At 36.9% G+C, this 17825-nt stretch overlaps 5 protein-coding genes across 6 annotated transcripts; 3 read left to right on the forward strand and 2 right to left on the reverse strand.

Annotated features, from left to right (window-relative positions):
- Positions 1 to 319: 319 nt before the first annotated feature.
- On the forward strand, positions 320 to 2416 carry LOC111003269. The gene is made up of 3 exons (XM_022273691.2): positions 320 to 788; positions 1841 to 2122; positions 2284 to 2416. The coding sequence occupies exons 1-2, from the start codon at positions 461 to 463 to the stop codon at positions 2119 to 2121; spliced, it is 609 nt and encodes a 202-aa protein (XP_022129383.1). The 5' UTR covers positions 320 to 460; the 3' UTR covers position 2122; positions 2284 to 2416.
- Positions 1990 to 7005, reverse strand: LOC111003243 (tryptophan--tRNA ligase, mitochondrial). 2 transcript variants are annotated; one of them, XM_022273658.2, is made up of 5 exons: positions 6665 to 7005; positions 6010 to 6228; positions 2681 to 3220; positions 2266 to 2610; positions 1990 to 2131 (listed from the first exon to the last, which is right to left on the reverse strand). In XM_022273658.2, the coding sequence occupies exons 1-4, from the start codon at positions 6746 to 6748 to the stop codon at positions 2269 to 2271; spliced, it is 1185 nt and encodes a 394-aa protein (XP_022129350.1). In that variant the 5' UTR covers positions 6749 to 7005; the 3' UTR covers positions 1990 to 2131; positions 2266 to 2268. The 2 variants fall into 2 exon arrangements, with proteins under 2 accessions (XP_022129350.1, XP_022129343.1); XM_022273651.2 differs by having other exon boundaries at positions 6010 to 6231; positions 6665 to 6999.
- A 1073-nt stretch (positions 7006 to 8078) lies between these two features.
- On the forward strand, positions 8079 to 10459 carry LOC111003233 (serine/threonine-protein kinase MAK). Its single transcript, XM_022273639.2, has 5 exons — positions 8079 to 9080; positions 9413 to 9475; positions 9560 to 9691; positions 9828 to 9994; positions 10069 to 10459. The coding sequence occupies exons 1-5, from the start codon at positions 8251 to 8253 to the stop codon at positions 10128 to 10130; spliced, it is 1254 nt and encodes a 417-aa protein (XP_022129331.1). The 5' UTR covers positions 8079 to 8250; the 3' UTR covers positions 10131 to 10459.
- A 2622-nt stretch (positions 10460 to 13081) lies between these two features.
- LOC111002519 (TAR DNA-binding protein 43) lies at positions 13082 to 14383 on the forward strand. Its single transcript, XM_022272706.2, has 2 exons — positions 13082 to 13887; positions 13966 to 14383. Exons 1-2 carry the CDS (start codon positions 13299 to 13301, stop codon positions 14178 to 14180), a joined length of 804 nt encoding a protein of 267 aa, XP_022128398.1. The 5' UTR covers positions 13082 to 13298; the 3' UTR covers positions 14181 to 14383.
- A 552-nt stretch (positions 14384 to 14935) lies between these two features.
- LOC111002618 (isochorismatase domain-containing protein 1) lies at positions 14936 to 17050 on the reverse strand. Its single transcript, XM_022272817.2, has 4 exons — positions 16833 to 17050; positions 16405 to 16611; positions 15968 to 16084; positions 14936 to 15608 (listed from the first exon to the last, which is right to left on the reverse strand). Exons 1-4 carry the CDS (start codon positions 16962 to 16964, stop codon positions 15456 to 15458), a joined length of 609 nt encoding a protein of 202 aa, XP_022128509.1. The 5' UTR covers positions 16965 to 17050; the 3' UTR covers positions 14936 to 15455.
- Positions 17051 to 17825: the final 775 nt, after the last annotated feature.

Raw genomic sequence — 17825 nt, forward strand, 5'->3', positions numbered from 1 at the left:
ATCATTTTTACTTACCCAAGAACAAGACTGGCATTATAATATATATAGAAACTTAGTTATATGTTCTTACTAAAGTATTAAACTGCAATCTCGGCTATAATTTTTAATCTTTGGATCTTAAACTATCTATAAAAAAATATAATTCTTCCAAAGTTACCTCATTAGTTGGCATAAAACAAAAGGTACAGTTAGTGCCCAATAAAAAGTGGTCTGGAAAATTACTGTAGTCTGTACGTTAACTTGATACGTTTTTCATCTGTGATAAATGCTTTTAATAAACAAATTATTTTATCGGCCTAAAGGTTTAGATATCAGGCCATAAACTCCAAAAAAAAAATATTTGTTACAATTTACAAATCTCAATGCAACGAGTTATGATAGTTTATTGTGTATCTGTAATGCAAGTCAGTCATTAGACTAAATTACTAGAGGCACACAAAAGTGACGTTATGTTTAAATCATGAACTCAGCGCTGTCCAGGAGCAGAGTAAGCGCAGAGCAACTGGATTTGCTATTGACTTTTATGGAAGAGCACCGTGACTTTGCAGCAGGCAAACAGTCTATATATTCTCGCTTTAGCGCTAGTAAACTCTGGCGATTACTCGCCGAGAGGTTAAACGCCGCAGCGGCAGATACGGGTGGTGCTCGGAAATCACCAGATAAGTGGTGTCGCTACTGGGCGGACGTTAAATATAAAGCAAGAAAGAAGTGTGCCGCCGGAGGTGCACTAGGTGACCTCTCGACTGCAGAGGAGCGCTTACAAAATATTCTCAGTTGCAAAAACGATTGTAAGTAACTGTAGTAACTTAATAAGTATTATTAACAACTTGGCATACATATGCTTTAGTCATTTGAAGTATCTGAAATAATTATTTAAAATGCATATTACACATATAAAATATTAATATAGTCATAAAAACAACTTAAAAGTTAAAATGTGCAGGAGAAATGGTCAACTTTTTTTATGTTTGTATTTTTGGTAATAATACATAAATATTTTATATAAAAGAAAATATATATATGAATTTATTTATTTTATAACTGTGATATACTTAATACCATATTTATAATAAATAGAAAAATCATTTAAATAAAATGTTCTATCCATTTTGTAGCATCTTTATTTCTAATGTAAAAATTTAAAATGAAAGTAGTGTAAAAGAACTAATCTAGAAATATAATTGAGAATGTTTCATTCTAAACACTAGTCAATAAGTCTCAAGCAATTTTTACTGTGCCTTGTTGAGCACACCAAGCTTCTGAGAGGCTAATTTAGCATTCCGTTTCAATGAATGCAGAACTGAGTGTCACTGAATATACAGACACTGAGTAATGTCACGCCTGACAGCTTCAGCTAGTATCAGTGTTTTGAAAAATTTTTAATGAATTTTTTAAATACTTATTGCATCCTAATATGTTTGTACCTACAATTAGTTAGAGTAGCAGTGATAAATGTTATTGCCATAGGTTAGCTTTTACTGATAAGTCAAGTTGATACTATATGTATATTCATATTAAGTGTATGTCATAATAACTGTGTCCAGTTTATGTTTCCACCATACAAACTTCTACTATTAAGATTATTTATACAATAAATAAATAAAATAAATAAATGTTATACATATATCATATTCCATTATGTTTTATTTTTCTTTATAAAATTTATTATTGCATTAAATATTATATTTGTTATTAGTAAGTTGAATAAATCTTTATTAGTCTATTAATCCAAGCGCCATCAAACAATTCACTGTACTTATATTCTGTAGATCAATTTGACAATTTTTTTTTTTCATTTATTACATTTTATTATGATTTCTTTGTATCTAACGTAACGCAGTGAACGCGGTGTCGGGTGGCGCGGCGGCTTCGGACGAGGAGCGCAAGGCTCTCGACGAGGACATGTGCTCGGAGGGTTCCGCGCCGTTGGCGACCGACGAGTTGCTGGCCGAGGCCGCCATGCGCACCGCGCTGGCCGCCGAGAAGCAGGCCGAGGCCGTCGTGCACGCCGTGGACCTGCTGCGGGACCTCGTGACGCTGCTGCGCGAAAGACCCCCCGCACCTCCGCCTGCACCCCATGACCATCTAGCCATGCAGCACCAACACCATCACCCGCTTTGAGGTACGCTCCCTGTTGTATGGAGACGTCAAAAGTCAATTTCTTTCAAAACATTTGACAGCTATAGTTCATTCGGCCTTTCCGTCCCTTTCAAAGTAGTAACTCAACACGAAATAATAACTATCAGCGACGCGTCTAAAACTCACGTTCTACGCAACTTTCAGCTTCTGGTCGGCCTCCACGAGCTCGACCGGCGCCAAGCCCGTGAGCGCGCCCACGTCGGCGTACACGGCGTCGGCCCGACGTCGAGCGCGTGCCGCCCCGTGGCGCAGCACGTCGCGCAGCAACCGCGGCCGCGCCTGCAGCTCCTGGGCGCGCGCGCGTATGGGGCCGAGCACGGAAACCAGCGCTTCTGCCACTACGCGCTTATACTGCGCCGTCGTCAGTCCCTCCGCCTCGTCGGTGACCTCTTCGTGCGTCTTGTCCTCGGCCAGGCAGTGCAGCAGTACCAGGTTGGACACGCCCGGCCTCGTCGCCGGGTCGAACGTCACCTGTGCGACACGACACCGGTCAGCGCGTGGCGGCCGATTTGAAAGGCCGACGGGCGATCGGAGCTCTCACCTGAGGCGTAAAGTCGGTCACGGCCTTTCTGATCTTGGCGCGGATGGCGTCGTCCGAGTCGGCGAGCGCGATGCGCGACTTGGGGTCCGGGTCGGACTTGGACATCTTCTTGGAGGGGTCGCGTAGGCTGCGCACGCGGTCGCTGCCGTCGGTCGGCAGCAACGGGCGCGGCGTCGGAAAGGCGGGGCCATAGCGGTGTCGAAACGTGCGCGCGAGCAGCGCGGCCAACTGCAGGTGCTGCAGCTGATCGGCGCCGACGGGGACGTGCGTCGCGCGGTAAAGCAGCACGTCGGCTGCCTGTAGCACCGGGTACAGCAGCAGCCCGGCGCCGAGGTCGCCGCCGCCGGCGGTGCGTTCGCGGTACTGTGGCAGATGTGCGAGGCGAGCCTGTGTCGTCAGGCAAGTCAGCACCCAGCACAGCTCGGCGTGTCGCGGCACGGCCGACTGCGCGAACAGAACGGTGCGCGCCGGGTCTAAGCCGCTGGCCAGCAGGTAAGCGGTCAACTGCAGCGTGTTGTCTTGCATCGCGGCCGGCCTCACCTTTGGACAAACTTTCATTTTCTACTTTGGAATGCTTTTGGAGCCATAGTTTGCTTGCAAGTCACGATTCTGAATCCCTTGGTCCAGTGGCAACTTTCTATGCAATATTATCTGCCCTTTTAATGCACTGTCACACTCATAAACTGCATCAAAGTAAAAAACTACTTTGAAATAAATATTCTACAAGTATGTATGCAAACTTTTTACACAGATTTAAATTGAAACGTCTAGATTGGTTCGTTAACTTTAAACCAGCCAGAAAGGACCTTAAAACTTTTTTGAAGAAAAACAGAAATTTAAAAAAAATTGTTTTAATTAAAAATTGGTTTTAACAAAAGACACAAGCTTTATGGAAAGGTTTTTTTATTTTTTAATAAGGTGTATTTCAAATCAAAATTTATTTATTCATATATAATTATATATAATTTACACTAACACTGCTATCGGAACCTTGCCTAAAGGGACTCCTTTTAATAATATTTTTTAATAATTAAATTTTAAGGTTAGTTATTAGATATATTTTTATGTATTATGTTATTTGTTTTGAATAAAGTAAGAATTACTATATAAATTTAATTTTATTTACACTTATGAACGTCAAAAAAAAAGAAATATTAAATGAATTTAATTTAACATTTACTGCCAGTTCTCAAATCAAGGGCGTAGAACGAAAGAGAAGAACTGGCAATAAACTCTCCGCCACTCTTTTTAATCGCCAAGTTTATTACCTACACGTAATATGAATTATTATGAATTCTAAACCGCATAGATTTGATTAGGGTTATAAAAACATCTTGCGGAATATTGTCCCATTCTTCTGAAAGTGCTAAAAGATGCTCAATGCGATTAAGTTTGGAGCTGCGTGTCGGCCAATTCATGACCCGTAGCCCAACCTCTTCGCAATGTGCGGCCGGCCATTATCCAGCATTAAAGTGAATTTTCGCCAATAAATCCTATGTAAGGCACCGTCTTCTAAGATCTCTGTTCTACTACCGTTTTGACGAACCATGTCTATGAACACAAATTCTGTTCGCCCGGAACATGCTCCTCAATGCAACTTTGAGCATATGGCTCCCCACGTCGACGATAGACTCTTCTGCGACCATCTGCACCATATAAACATGTCCTACACTCGTCTTTGAACAATACGGAGGCCCATTGCTCACCTCTCCAATTTAGGTGATCACGCGCAAATCTTAAGCGAGGTTGTCTGTGAGCTACAGACAACTTTGGACCATTTGCTTGAAGTATCCATATTATGGTTCAGAAACTCTGGATGAGTTAAAAAGCTAACCTAACAGTTCTGTTGGTAACAATAATTCAATTGTCAAAAGAAAAAAAATCAATAAGAATCAATTAAACACGCAAACCTGATACTACAAGTAAATTTTCTTATCCCAGCTATATTCATTTGTTTTATTGCAGTTCTATTTTAAATATTGCTTTTTTTAAGATTAAAAAGTTTGCATATTTATTCAAAACATCATTTTAAAGTAATCCTGAAGTTTGATGCAGTTTATGAGTCTGTCAGTATATATATTCGCGGAGATTTACATCCATTATTTAAAAAAAAATCATTTATGGTATTTATTTTGTTTAGGAATTCCTATGTAATATTTTGTCATTGATGTGTAATTATTAAAACAAATAGAAAACATATAACTTGTGTTTTATTATCCTTTTCTAACTATATTTCTTTTACAAATTTATAAATGAAGACTTCATATTTTATTTAATATATGTGAATAGGCAGAGAGATGTAAGAGTTAAAATATATGTCTTAGGTCAATCATTAAGAATGACATTTGCAAAGCTACCATTAACTATTTACATACCATCTCATTAAATTTAGTTAATTATTAAACTATGCAATTTTGCCAAAATATATTAATACTCTTAAAAAGCCAAAGACTGCAATTTTTTATAATGATGTTGAATATTATGGTTGTGACACAGGCATTTGCTAGCCACTTTAAATCAGTATTTTTGGCAGATCACCCACAACTAAATCCAGCAACTGCTAATCGTTAACCAAAAACGCACTCTAATAATTTTGATATCAAAATTAAGACTGACAATGACTGTCTGTGTTTATGCAACTGGATGAACTGCTGCTTTGGAGTGAATTAAATCAACTCCACTTCAACCATGACAAATGTGAAGTGATGAGCTTTAGTGCCTCTCCAAAAAAAATACTCTGTGACTAGCATAGGATCTAAAGTTATTAGGCCCATAGACAGAGTCCGCGATTTGGGTGTTTTGTTTATTCCCGATCTTTTATTTGCGAAGCATATTCAGACGATAACGGATGATGCTGAACCCTAATCTCCTATTTAGGAGATTGGAATTGTCCTGTGATTAGGGTTTGTCTTGCGAAATTCAGTTGGTCTGTCGGACACTGACACAAGGGTGCTATATTCCTGCGTCATATGGTTCTCTTATAAAAGGTATAATGGGGATATTATTAGATTAGTATTAGGGTAAAATTCATTAGAGCTTCATAGGGATTTGTTTGTTTGCTTGGCTGTGGTCAGGTTTGGTTTAAGCATAATTAAAAACGAAATCGAAATTTTGTTAATAACTTAATTGTAGTTTTTGAGATTTAGGTTATTTTATAATTAATATTTTATATTCATATATTTTAGTATGTTTTAGTTGGAGTTTGGCCATGTATGGGCTATACGTAAATAAATAAATGAGTAATAGGGTGTAGGTAATCATTTAACACATTATGAAACTAGAAACTGCAAATATTTTTTTTACATTATGTTATAATAAAAAAAAATTACCTGTTTTGTGGTCAAAGCATGCAAATCTGCAATAAACAGCATCACATCATCTCCCTGCTCTTGCAACTGTACACAGCGGCGCACTGCAGCAAAGTAATTACCAACATGCAAGGCTCCAGTTGGTTGTAGACCTGATACTATTCTTCTAGGCCATCTGCCACCTTCTTCTGCACCAATAATGGTATTATCCGGCTTAAGGGGGTTATCATCTGTAGTATACTTCTAGAAAAGTTTCAGCTATTAAACTACTGTCTAATGAAACCTCTAGTTTATATAAGTTGTGGCATAGGATAATTGTGGTTCATTTATTGGAGTCATTATCCATTCAATATTTTGTATAATTTAAATAAAGATCAAGATTTATTCATTTCAAGTATTTGGTGTCCCAATAAAAATTTTTCTTTAGAGCCAGACATCATTAATTATAACATAATCAAACATTATAGCAGACAGCATTATACAAAGCTGAATATTTAAGATTACAAATGTAAATTCTTACACAGAATTTAATTTTGACTACATATAATAGAAAAAATTTAGTGTTTCCTGTACTTTCTATAGAAACACTATTTATCTTCTCAACTGAACTCGACACATTCCAATCTGAACAAAAACGAACTATATTATAATCAGTAACCAAAAATGTTAGACCTACCTGTCGCCGGTAACCCTGTGTACTAAATTTGCATATACGAGTGTATCTTTTCCCGTGAATCAAAGCTCTTGTTAATATACACATTTTCACTCTTAATTTAATGTAAATTTTAAATCACAATATTTTTGTAGGTTAGACCCATAAGCCCTAATAGATTTGTTAATTCCATCTAAGGTATTATATTTTTCGTGATCCTATTTTGAATGAGATTTCACTAGGAAAGTCAATTAACTAATCAACTAAAATCAAATTAAACAATCAAGTCCTTTCATATAATAATTTATATTGTTTATACTTTATAAATAATGTAAATAAGATATTTTAAGCTATAGCTGGCCGCCACAGATCAAGTAGAAACTAGAAAATAGAATATAGACAATAACGATTCTCGAGCCAAACGAAAGGAAAGAAATATTTATGTAAACTGGTTTATTACACAGGTTACAACTTTCCCCAAGATTTGAGAAATAAGAATTACTAACATTTAAAGTAGCCCTTGTTCAGCCAATTCCTAAAATACAAAGTCCAATGCAACTCAAAGACTTCAATGGAGAAAGCATTCTCACTTACAAAGATCCTGGAACGAGTAGATTACATCCAAGTCATCAAGCATCGTGAAGCCTGTAATGGTCTAAGATCCGGCTGCAGAATTACTTCGCTCATCGGTTATTTGCTAAAAAAAATTCATGTATATTTATAATTAGGAGACTGCATATTTATCAAGATGCCTATTAAAATTTAGCCGCTAGTATTTATAAGTAGTGAAATTATTTTTAATTGATTTCTGGGAAAGCATTTCGTTCACTTATTTTTTAAATAAAATATCGTCTACATGACGGCAATTTACATAAAGATTTAAAAAAACATCACGGGTGTCCTTGATCCAATGGCCGCACTTCTTCGCAGCCAGGTATGATTTCGATAAATTTTTACGTCCTATAACGTACATTTATTTATATATCAAATTGAAGCGAATTTCAATTTTGGGAACTTGGTTATTCCGTGACAGACCTAATACGGTTAGATTAATTACAACGCATGGGCATGAGCATTATAAAGGTCCTTTAATGGACATTGGACAGACAAGATGGATAGACAATCTGGATAGACAGACAAGATGTTGGTTCAGGTTTTTAATTTATTGAATATAATTAATTAATAAATAATATATTCAATAAATAAATTTTGTTTGAAATAAATAAATAAATAATTCTTGGCTTATATATTTTTATGTTGGTATCATATATCTTAAATATTTCAGAGCGGTCAGTGTTCTTAGCCTAAGGTGTACACAATCGGTAACCATAGAAACGTTACTTTTACTGTAAACAAATTGAAATAAATAGTGTGTAACGTTTAAATTTACTTTAAATTTACTTACGTCATTAAAAAACAGACAAAATAAACTGTATAAATAAAGTTTACACTTAATTTATTATGTAGTAAAAATCGTGGTGGCTAATACAGTAGTCCAGTTTTATTATCACATGTGGTAGTCGCCACATTGTAATGTATTATCCAACACGCAATGTACAATACCTTCCTTATCAGTAATTGTGAACATCCAGTAGATATAATAGTGTGCAATGAACCGGTATCTTGTGCTGCAGCAGCTCGGCGACGGTACGTACGGGTCAGTTGTTCTTGCGCAACGCAGAGATACTGGAGAAAAGGTGGCTATCAAACGCATGAAACGAAAGTATTACTCTTGGGACGAAGCTATGAATCTTCGCGAGGTGAAATCTTTAAAGAAACTGAACCATGCGAATATTGTGAAACTGCGCGAGGTCATCAGGGAGAATGATACCCTGTACTTCGTATTCGAGTATATGCGTGGTAATTTGTACCAGCTCATTCGAGATTCCGAGCGACCGTTGCCAGAACCGGCGCTGCGCAACATCACATTCCAAGTATTACAGGGTCTTGCCCACATGCATCGCCATGGTTTCTTTCACCGCGACCTTAAGCCCGAGAATTTACTTTGCGCCGGTCCCGACCTGGTCAAAATAGCCGATCTCGGACTGGCAAGAGAGACTCGTTCTCGTCCCCCTTACACCGAATATGTGTCTACCCGCTGGTACCGGGCACCGGAGGTGCTGCTCCGCGACCCCCACTATGGCGCGCCTATAGATCTTTGGGCGCTGGGGTGTATTATAGCCGAGTTATATACGAGCCGCCCGTTGTTGCCTGGGAATTCGGAAATAGACCAACTACATAAAATGTGCGCAGTACTGGGAACACCAAACTGGCCCGAAGGTCATGCCCTGGCAGCATCGCTGCGCATACGGTTGCCGGCGAGTACGGGCATTCCGCTAGCACGCGCCGTGCCACGTGCCTCCGCTGCAGCATTAGCGCTGCTCGCTGCACTTCTGCGATTCCCACCCGGTGAACGCCCAACCGCCACTCAGGCACTCAGGTTAAAACTTTAGTCTATAAATATTTATTTTTTATTTATTTACTGTGAGGCATAGGTACTTAATATTATAAACACATTTGAGGAATAGGTATTACAAACACAGAAAATCATACGAGACCTATCTATTTGTGCCGACACAATAGCTGCGTTCGTTTAATAGGTCAACCTAACGTGTCCAACAAACTTTAATTAAAGACAAACATTAAGAAACGGCACGTTTTGTTTACGCAAAATATCTATATTTCGATAGCCTTAATACTCCAACGTACCTATCTGATTATGATGAAAGTATTTGGAATTTTTATTATGTTTTAAAGTTAATTTATTTGCAGATATCCATATTTTGCTGTAGGCACTGGCTTAGTACTGGGACCGCCGGCTACACAACCTAGAAGGTTTTTGTATATCTTTATTATTTGCTATTGGAGCGTGTAAGAACTTTATTAAGTACGCAATTTATCTAGTTGAATAACTTGCAGGAACAATCACTATGAAGACGATAAAAGAGCCCCGTCGGCGATACTCGAGATGGAAGCATCCCGCGAAACGGCTCCAAATACACGAGCATATGTAGCGACAACATACTATGATCAATTTGCGCATGTTTTAGGGTCAGTTGTGCGACAATTTTATGTTTTGAATACCCATTAGCAGCGTTTATGTCCGGATAATTCAAATTTACTGTAGCTGACGCCGTACAAAAGGTTTAATATTTACTAATGTTTAATATTTAAGTTATTTTGGTAGAGGAAAATTGGTGAAAAGTGGCGGACGTGATGCGGAAGGTAATGAAGCTGGAGCTACCATGGAAACGGAACGAGCAGCATGTGCCTATTTTGGAGCCACACGGTATGTCACTGGAGCTCGAGTCGATACCTCTTTGTTCCGCAGCCTACCGCTACAGTCGCTAAAAGGTACATATACCCGTTAACTAGTTAATTAATAATAGAAAAAGTATTGTATCTCCGAGGTTCCTTACTCTGTTTAGAAGCTGCGGCATTGGGAAGCAATCCAACACGAGTAGACTGGGCCGCTAAATACTTGCGATGACATCTCCCCGCTTTCTTCAACACCTGAGTTTCCCCAATCACATGCAATGGATGATGTCAGAAGTCAGCGTTATTTAAAGCATTTAGTGATTGTTAACCGTTATTAACATGGTGCAGTAAAATGCTTATTCATTATTTGTAATACTTAAAAATGCTATATCTTTTATTCGTCGACGTCAAAAATGCAAAAGTACGCAATATTTCGACAATTGGTTTGTGGGATATTTATTTAATAAATTGTAGGCACTACTCATTTATTATTCGTACTTACCGCTATACGTAATATGTATAACTCTCAGCCAACTAGATTAATTAGCCGTTCAATTAACAGCCTAGCCGTTTTTAATTAAACGGCGTCGTTTAACTAGCGGCCTGAAAGATGGTCAGCCAGTTGATCAAACAGCTAGGCAAATGACTTGGATCGATAACATTTCGATGACATTTCGCCTAGCCTGTTGACTGTTAATTTAAATTTAATTCCACTTTCTGCCATTCTTAAACTCGAAACGAAGCTCTTCAAACTGTCAATATGGCGTCGGCAAACAGCTTTGATGGTATTTTCCAAAGATTCATGAAAACAACGAGTACAACGGAAGAGTATAGTGACAATAATAATGTGAATTTGACATAAGTAATTTTAAAATAAATATTTATTATGTCATATGTTTCATATTTTTTATTTCTGTCAAATAATGACTTTAACGAATGGCCTAAGCATTAGCTTAGTTTATTACATGTTGTTACAAACGCTACAGGTGAATATCTTTCCGGCTGCTAGTTAAACGGCTCCTTTTACTTAAAAATATTGGCTGTTAATCGAACGACAAATTAAGTACTTGGCTGCGACATATACACAACAGAAACAATAGCGGTTACACATGTATCTGTATATCGATTACCGATAGACTTGTTTCTATCGGCGCGCAATGTACAACCTGCTCGTTTGGTGAGGGAAAACAGCGCGAGGAAACCGCATTTCACTGACTCAAAAACTGTCGACATGCGCCTTATTATCTAGTTGCTAGTGTGGGCCGTGGGGACAGCTGCCGACGTGAGCAATTGACGAGTCGCGCTGTCTCCGGGCCCCGTTGCGCGTTAGACGGGTGTTCATAAATAAATAACAGTCATGCAAATGCGCGTTTGATTTCATCTTGGCCCATGAAGAGACGACTTAACACTAGAAATTTTATGTTATTAACAAAGCATGTTCCAAGCCAGGGCAGTAGGTACTAGCTTGCTATCCTAGCTTGAAAAACTAGCCTCGTGTAAGTCGAGCATAACGTGTATGACAGAAACTTTACAATCCTGACTTTTACGTAGTGGTTGTAAGCTTAAGTATCAAAAATGATGGATGGTGCATTTGACATATGAACCATCAAATAAAGTATCTCGTTACTGTCCAGGTCCTAAGAACTAGAACTAAAGGAGATAATCTTGTAAGCTTTATAAATCTTGTCCATTTTAGCTATCAGGCAGGCTTACTACGAGATTTAAGGCTTGAAGTAGTTTTCGTCACTTTGAGAGGAAACGAGAAATTAATAAGGCAAAGGCAGGCAAAAACCGTAGAACCAAAGTTTGTTTCAAATACTACAGCAAAATTCTTATTACGTAACAAGTCTCAATTTCCAAAAGCCAATAAAATTTATTCAGACTTAACTCCAGCTCAGCAAAAATATCTGCACAATTTAAAAGATGAACTAGGGCGACGTCAGGCCGCGGGAGATACTGACATCACTATTAAATACAGATCAGGAATACTTACTATTACCAAAATGTCTTCAAAAAAACTCGAAGTAATAAACACAATCAAACATCTCAACACAGACACGAATACCTATGAAGTTTTGCAAAACCATAATTAATCAGCTACAGCCGCACAAGTCACGCTTATCGTTTTTATACCTTAACTAGTGACCCGCCCCAACTTTGCACGGGTGCAATGCTGATGAAAAGCAAGTTTTTTTCATGTACCTATTGTTATTTCCGTCGCTGGAAATCTCCGATAATATACGCGTTCGATCGCTGCTAAATAAGCTGTTATGGACTGTATTGATCTATATTAAATGAACAATGTATTCAAGGTATTTAACTGGTTAAGAATTAATGCTGTATTGGTTAAAGTCGCTTCGAAAATTAGCCATTATTTGTCGTAAAAAGTAAATGACAAAAAAAAGTTACTGTGTTAAAAGATAGACATATACCATCACGGACTTTTCTGTAGACCTTTTCAATGTGTACAATACTTAGTACATTATTTTGATAAAACTCGTAGGGTTCAGCCTGCGTTTGCAATGTAATTATTTACATCACATTAGTAACTTAAAAAATAACAGTACTTCTCCACTATTTAATGGATGTTATTATACATAATATAAACCTTCCTCTTGAATCACTCTATCTATGAAAAAAAACCGCATTAAAATCCGTTGTGTAGTTTAAGCATACAAAGGGAGATAGGGACAGAGAAAGCGACTATGTTTTATACTATGTATTCTAGGAGTTTCCGAGAGAAAGGCAAATTTGATGAAAACAATTTCTAAACAGAAACATGGATCACTAATGAAACTCAAGCCCAAGAGATAAGTCTACCAAACTACACTCATTATTTCAATTATAGATCGAATTTTAGAGGTGGTGGAGTCTCAACTTATGTCCATAACAGTATAAGACATAGTTTGTCTCAGTTAACATATAAAGACGGCAACAACTACCTATGGGTCAAATTAGACAGATATGCCACGCAAAAACTAAGACAGGAATTTAAGACTTCTCAAATGTCATTTCTGTAATGAGAAAGAACACAACAGTATCAGTCACTATGTTAGTTGAATAAAACGCGATATTTGTTTTTTTAGGCAATGATACTAGTCTACTACAGTAGGATGATAATATATCATAACCCTTGGTTTTGGTCTGTGGACAGATTCCACATTCCTTCCGACTCCTGTCAAAATATTAATGATGAAGTCTTATGTCACAACAATTTCATATAGAACTCGCTCTGTAGTTATAAAATATAAATTAAGTATATTCAACTTGGAATCCTATAAAAATCCCGATTTTTGGTTTTACTCTGCATTCTAAAGAAAAAAGAACCATTGACGTGGTGCGTGTGATGTAAAGCAATCGAAATGCGGTATTGGGCTATTTGTGTCGTTTGCTAAACGCGATGTCTATAGAGTACGTGGTAGTTAGCGAGGGCGAACAAGATGAGCCCATCGAACTGCCGACGGAGGAGGATGGTTCCCTGTTGCTTAGTACCATAGCGGCGCAGTTTGCTGGTGCGAGTGGGCTCAAGTACCGTGCTGGTGGGAGGCTACGTGGACTACGGCTGGCAGATGAGCATGTCTTACCGCCGGCGGAAGGATGGGCAGCACACCGTTACTTTTGCGCTTTCCCGCGCATCGAGTCGGCGACGGCAGCTTTGCGACCGCGGTGCTCGGACCTTATTGTTCTGGGCCTACCGTGGAAGACGAGCGAAGAAGCCGTACGAGACTATTTTACAGCTTTTGGTGAACTGTTAATGGTGCAAGTAAAGCGTGATACAAAAACGGGCTTGTCAAAAGGATTCGGTTTTATTAAGTTTGCTGACTATGAAGCTCAAATGAGAGCCCTTGGAAGACGACATATGATAGATGGGCGTTGGTGTGATGTTCGTATTCCTAATAGTAAAGAAGGTGGATCAGCAGCTCATAGAAAAGTGTTTGTGGGGCGGTGCACAGAGAGTCTCACAGCAGATGATCTTCGAGAATATTTTGGTGCGTTTGGTCAGGTTACCGATGTATTTGTTCCAAAGCCATTTCGTGCTTTCAGCTTTGTCACATTTTTAGATCCAGAGGTTGCTCAATCTCTTTGTGGGCAAGACCATATTATTAAAGGTGTGTCAGTGAATATCTCAAGTGCATCGCCAAAGCGTGAACGTGGTTCACGGTCTCAGCTCATGGGATGGGGACTAGTGGAAGGTACTCCTCGGGTCTACAGCTGGCCACCTGATGCTTGGCACCATTCTGCTCCGCTCACTGACACCAAACCCTACCTCAAGTATGAGTGAAGCGCCTTGTTAATTGTTCATCGTTTTTATATTAAGGAGCAAATATGTAAATAATGATAATGTAAAAATATTATTACAGTATATTATTATTGAATGTTAAGAATATTTTTTATGAATACAATCTATATGAGTTGAAGTTTGAAAAATTTATATGCATAGTTAAAATTTTTAGCAAAATATAACTGAACTTTTCCTTAATTTACTCCACTGTAAGCTTAAAACTAGAAAATATATATTTTACACAAGACTATTTTAAAATAACATTATATACCCTAGTGCAATTCACTTTCGAAGAGATTTTTGTAACATTCTAAAGGTATTTATGCTTTAAGAAGTTTCGTTAATCATTTCTTGATTAATCTATATCAATGAAAATTTTTTACTATCACATGTGTAGTAAAGTTTGTATTAAAGTTACAAGTCACAAGTGACGTCACATGGATTGAAGATTGCTTTCTTTGTGATGGTTGCCATTTACCTTTGACCAATTTATAAAAAAATATTCTATTAACCTAGTGTTAATGTTCAAGTGGACAGTTCACATATTATTGTGTATATTAAATTACAATTTGAAGATGTCGTGCAGTGTAGCGTTGAAGAGTAAAGGACGAGGCGTACGCTAGCCGATCTTAATAATGTCGCTTTTCAAAGTCAAAATTTATTTATTCATATAGATAACGTAATGTACCTACACTTATGAACATCAAAAAAAAAATTAAATATTAAAGGAATATAATTTTACCTTTACTGCCAGTTCTCAAATCAAGGGCGTAGAACGGAAGAGAAGAACTGGCAATAAACTCTCCGCCATTCTTTTTAATCGCCAAGTTTTTTTTTACACAATGTTGGTAAGGAGCTGCAACTCTTTCAAAGTTTACAACAACAATGTTGAAAAAACGTCACGTATTTAGTAAGGTGGCCTTTTATTCATCTGGCCTTGTGTGTAAATGTACATGGCATCTCGGACACTACCTACAGAGTAATTTCGTTCTGCAAAAGCTTCATAGTCAATTGTCTCTAGTCTTCATAGGCAATCATTGCATTGAAAGGCGTTAAAAGTAATGAGGTTAACATAATATTATTAACCGTCCAGCAGCAAGTGAGCCTTTTCCAAAAGCAATAAATTACCACTAATTTCTATATTAGGTAATTATTTCTTTATATATTATAAATATACATTACATATTTATAGTCATATTCCGCAAAAAAATTTAATTGTTTGAAGCAAATCTAAATATGCTTCTTAACTCTAGCCATAATAAATTTTTCTTTCAATCATAAGCTGGACTTGGTGAGTCCAAATTCATCAGATGTGGGTTGAGAATTGAGTTTGGAAATCTGTTTAAAGGCAGGATGATTTTTGTCTTTCATTAATTTAAATAGGACATTTTCGGATGTAGCAACAAAACAGCCAATAGACTGGAGACGCTGAAACAGAAGAATTAATCAGTGTCATATATTTCCTAAAGGTGAAATCTATGTAAGATTTTATCAACGTTCAATTTATCGAAGCAAGATTGCATCTCGAATTTCAATTTATTCTCATTTTGTACCCCAATTAACTATTTACACTATAGGACATTTTCACCTACATAATAATTTAGGGAAAATGTTGGGTAAAATGTTACACATACAGTGAAATGTTTTGTGTAAAAAAGTGTAAAGAATTTGGTGTTTCCTTTGTCTATTCTTGTAGATCCTTGGTGATTTAAGTATTAAAAGGAGACTAAAATAGCTAATGACTTTTGAATGACAATGTTTATCAGCTGAATTCCTAACAATAATACCTGTAATCCCAATTCTCGGTCCATAAGTGACCTTGAAGAAACTCCATCAGCTAATACATGAACAGACAGATCCATATTGATAAGGTCAATCACAGTCTGTTCAATACATACATGGCACTAAAATACATATAAGTACATATTAATATTTTATAATTGCCTATTGAGGAATAGCTATCAACACATCTGCTCATAGTCTAGCTGACTGATTGCAAGATAAAGAGTTATAAAAAAAACCTATTGAGGAATAGAGACCAATAAAACCCTTGTCCCCAATTATTCTCATATATAATTATTTATTGACAATAAATAAATGTTACTAATCTAATGTACTGTGTTTGTATTAAATAAACCAAAAAGGGTTTTTTTCTTTATATTCTCAACCAGATTTTAATTCTATAGTATTACTTGTAGTATTATTTATCTTAAGCTTAACTTACCTCAATTCCAAATAATACAATGGAACTCAAACTTGGAACATCTTTTTTCAACCTTCCTTCTAGTTCTGGAGTAAGCATTGAAAATTTAGTTTTCTCATAGACCATTGCAGCTTCTTCTATGTTAATATCTTTAGTGGTGTGGCCTAACCCTTTAGGATACTGTTCGGACACATATACAGGTATTTGGAGGTGTTTTGCTGCCTCTACCTGCATAAAATATTATGACAAGATAGGTAATGTAAGTTAAAGTAAGTTTATAATAAAATATTACTTTATATTTTTTTTATTAATTTAGAAGCAATAAATAGACATTATATGCATATGTCATGCTTTTATATGTAAATTGAGAAGTAGATGAACCATAAAGTTATGTTAGGGAATAAATTATTAAATTTAGTTACGTAATAATTATAAGTATAATTAGGTACCATTTTGTTGGCCACTTTTACAACTTCGCTAAAATATTTAATGTGTGGTCTGAACACTTCTTGTATGTCACATAAAAGAAACACTGTTTTCTGAGCTTCTAAGGCTCCTAATTTTATAATATTCCGAGCCATATTTAAAATATTTACGGAACTAAACAGTAAACAATCCAAGAATGATTTGATTATAAGCCTATAATATATCCTATAGTTATATAATATACTCTAGGTTATAAGCACAGATTAGGTTGAGGTAATATTAAAACTAATATATCCCATCCATACTCTCTAGAGCGCATACCCGTACGCTCCATCCACACTCGCTCTCACGTCTATCGTCTCGTATCATATTATCGCCTCGCCGCCCAGCCTCTCCGCATTTGTCTTTTTTTTCAGTCAGCCAGCTGAGTCGTTCAGCCTCAACTGTAGGCGAGACCTAGCTACGAATGGCAATGATATACAGAAAACCCAAGAAGCACAGTCTCGAATAAAAGTAACGCTCGAAAGTGTCCCGAAACACTATTTCTGTCTCTTCCTCTAAGTTACAAGCATATATTATTGCAAATACAAGGTATTGAGTGGAGTCGAACATGACTTTTGGAGTTTACTCCTTAAGAATCGATTTTCATATATAAGGCGCCCGGTATGAGAAAAATATGACAGGTAAAATCTACTGATGAATGACCTCGTAACTTTTTTGGTGCGCACAGATAATAATAATTACATAATATATCAACATTCCTAATGAAATATTTGTGCACATCTGAAATTGACTATTGTGAAAAGTTTAATGTAAAATATTTCGCCGATTAGTTATAATAAATGTATATAAAATGAATAAATATATATTTATATATGTATATTATTTTAATGAATTTGTTAATTTACCCTTTCATATGGTATTAATCTTATTTTCAGTTGGATAAACTCTTTTTGCGTATGTTTAGACAATCGTACTTAAGGAGTAAACTCCAGTCGTGCGTCGGAGCTGACACA

The sequence above is a fragment of the Pieris rapae genome, chromosome 4, assembly GCF_905147795.1.
Source record: "Pieris rapae chromosome 4, ilPieRapa1.1, whole genome shotgun sequence".
NCBI lineage: Eukaryota > Metazoa > Arthropoda > Insecta > Lepidoptera > Pieridae > Pieris > Pieris rapae.